This window comes from Buceros rhinoceros, unplaced genomic scaffold, assembly GCF_000710305.1.
Source record: "Buceros rhinoceros silvestris isolate BGI_N320 unplaced genomic scaffold, ASM71030v1 scaffold20952, whole genome shotgun sequence".
Taxonomy (NCBI): Eukaryota; Metazoa; Chordata; class Aves; order Bucerotiformes; family Bucerotidae; genus Buceros; species Buceros rhinoceros.
Window position 1 is genome coordinate 11721 of NW_010397394.1, and position 266 is coordinate 11986.

Below are 266 nucleotides of genomic sequence, written 5' to 3' on the forward strand. Positions count from 1 at the left end.
GCCCCACGATGCTCCAAGAGGCTGGGGAGGAAGGGCAGGCGGTCGGTGACGCGCTGAGAAGCCAGGCAGGCTGGCTCCAAGGCCCACAGCAGCACAGGGGCTCTGCCAAGGCCTGGGGCTCCCCGCTGAGGCCTCGCAGTGAGCAGAAGTCGGGGCATCTCCGCAAACCCAAGGGTCTGCGTACTGCCCCGCAGCTCCTGCTTCAGGCCTGGCACAGCCTCTTGGCCAGCCACAGGCACCCGTCGAAGGGCCACGGCCGAGCGAGG

The 266-nt window shown here is 69.5% G+C and overlaps 1 protein-coding gene across 1 annotated transcript in view; it reads right to left on the reverse strand.

The window, feature by feature from the left end:
* The window catches only part of MED24 (mediator complex subunit 24), a gene marked incomplete at both ends in the record, with an annotated part of 12836 nt that overhangs the window by 11713 nt on the left and 857 nt on the right, over positions 1 to 266 (reverse strand). The window contains one exon of the mRNA XM_010146246.1: positions 11 to 21. Coding sequence (XP_010144548.1) covers positions 11 to 21 — 11 coding nt within the window. The remainder of the gene's footprint in view (positions 1 to 10; positions 22 to 266) is intronic.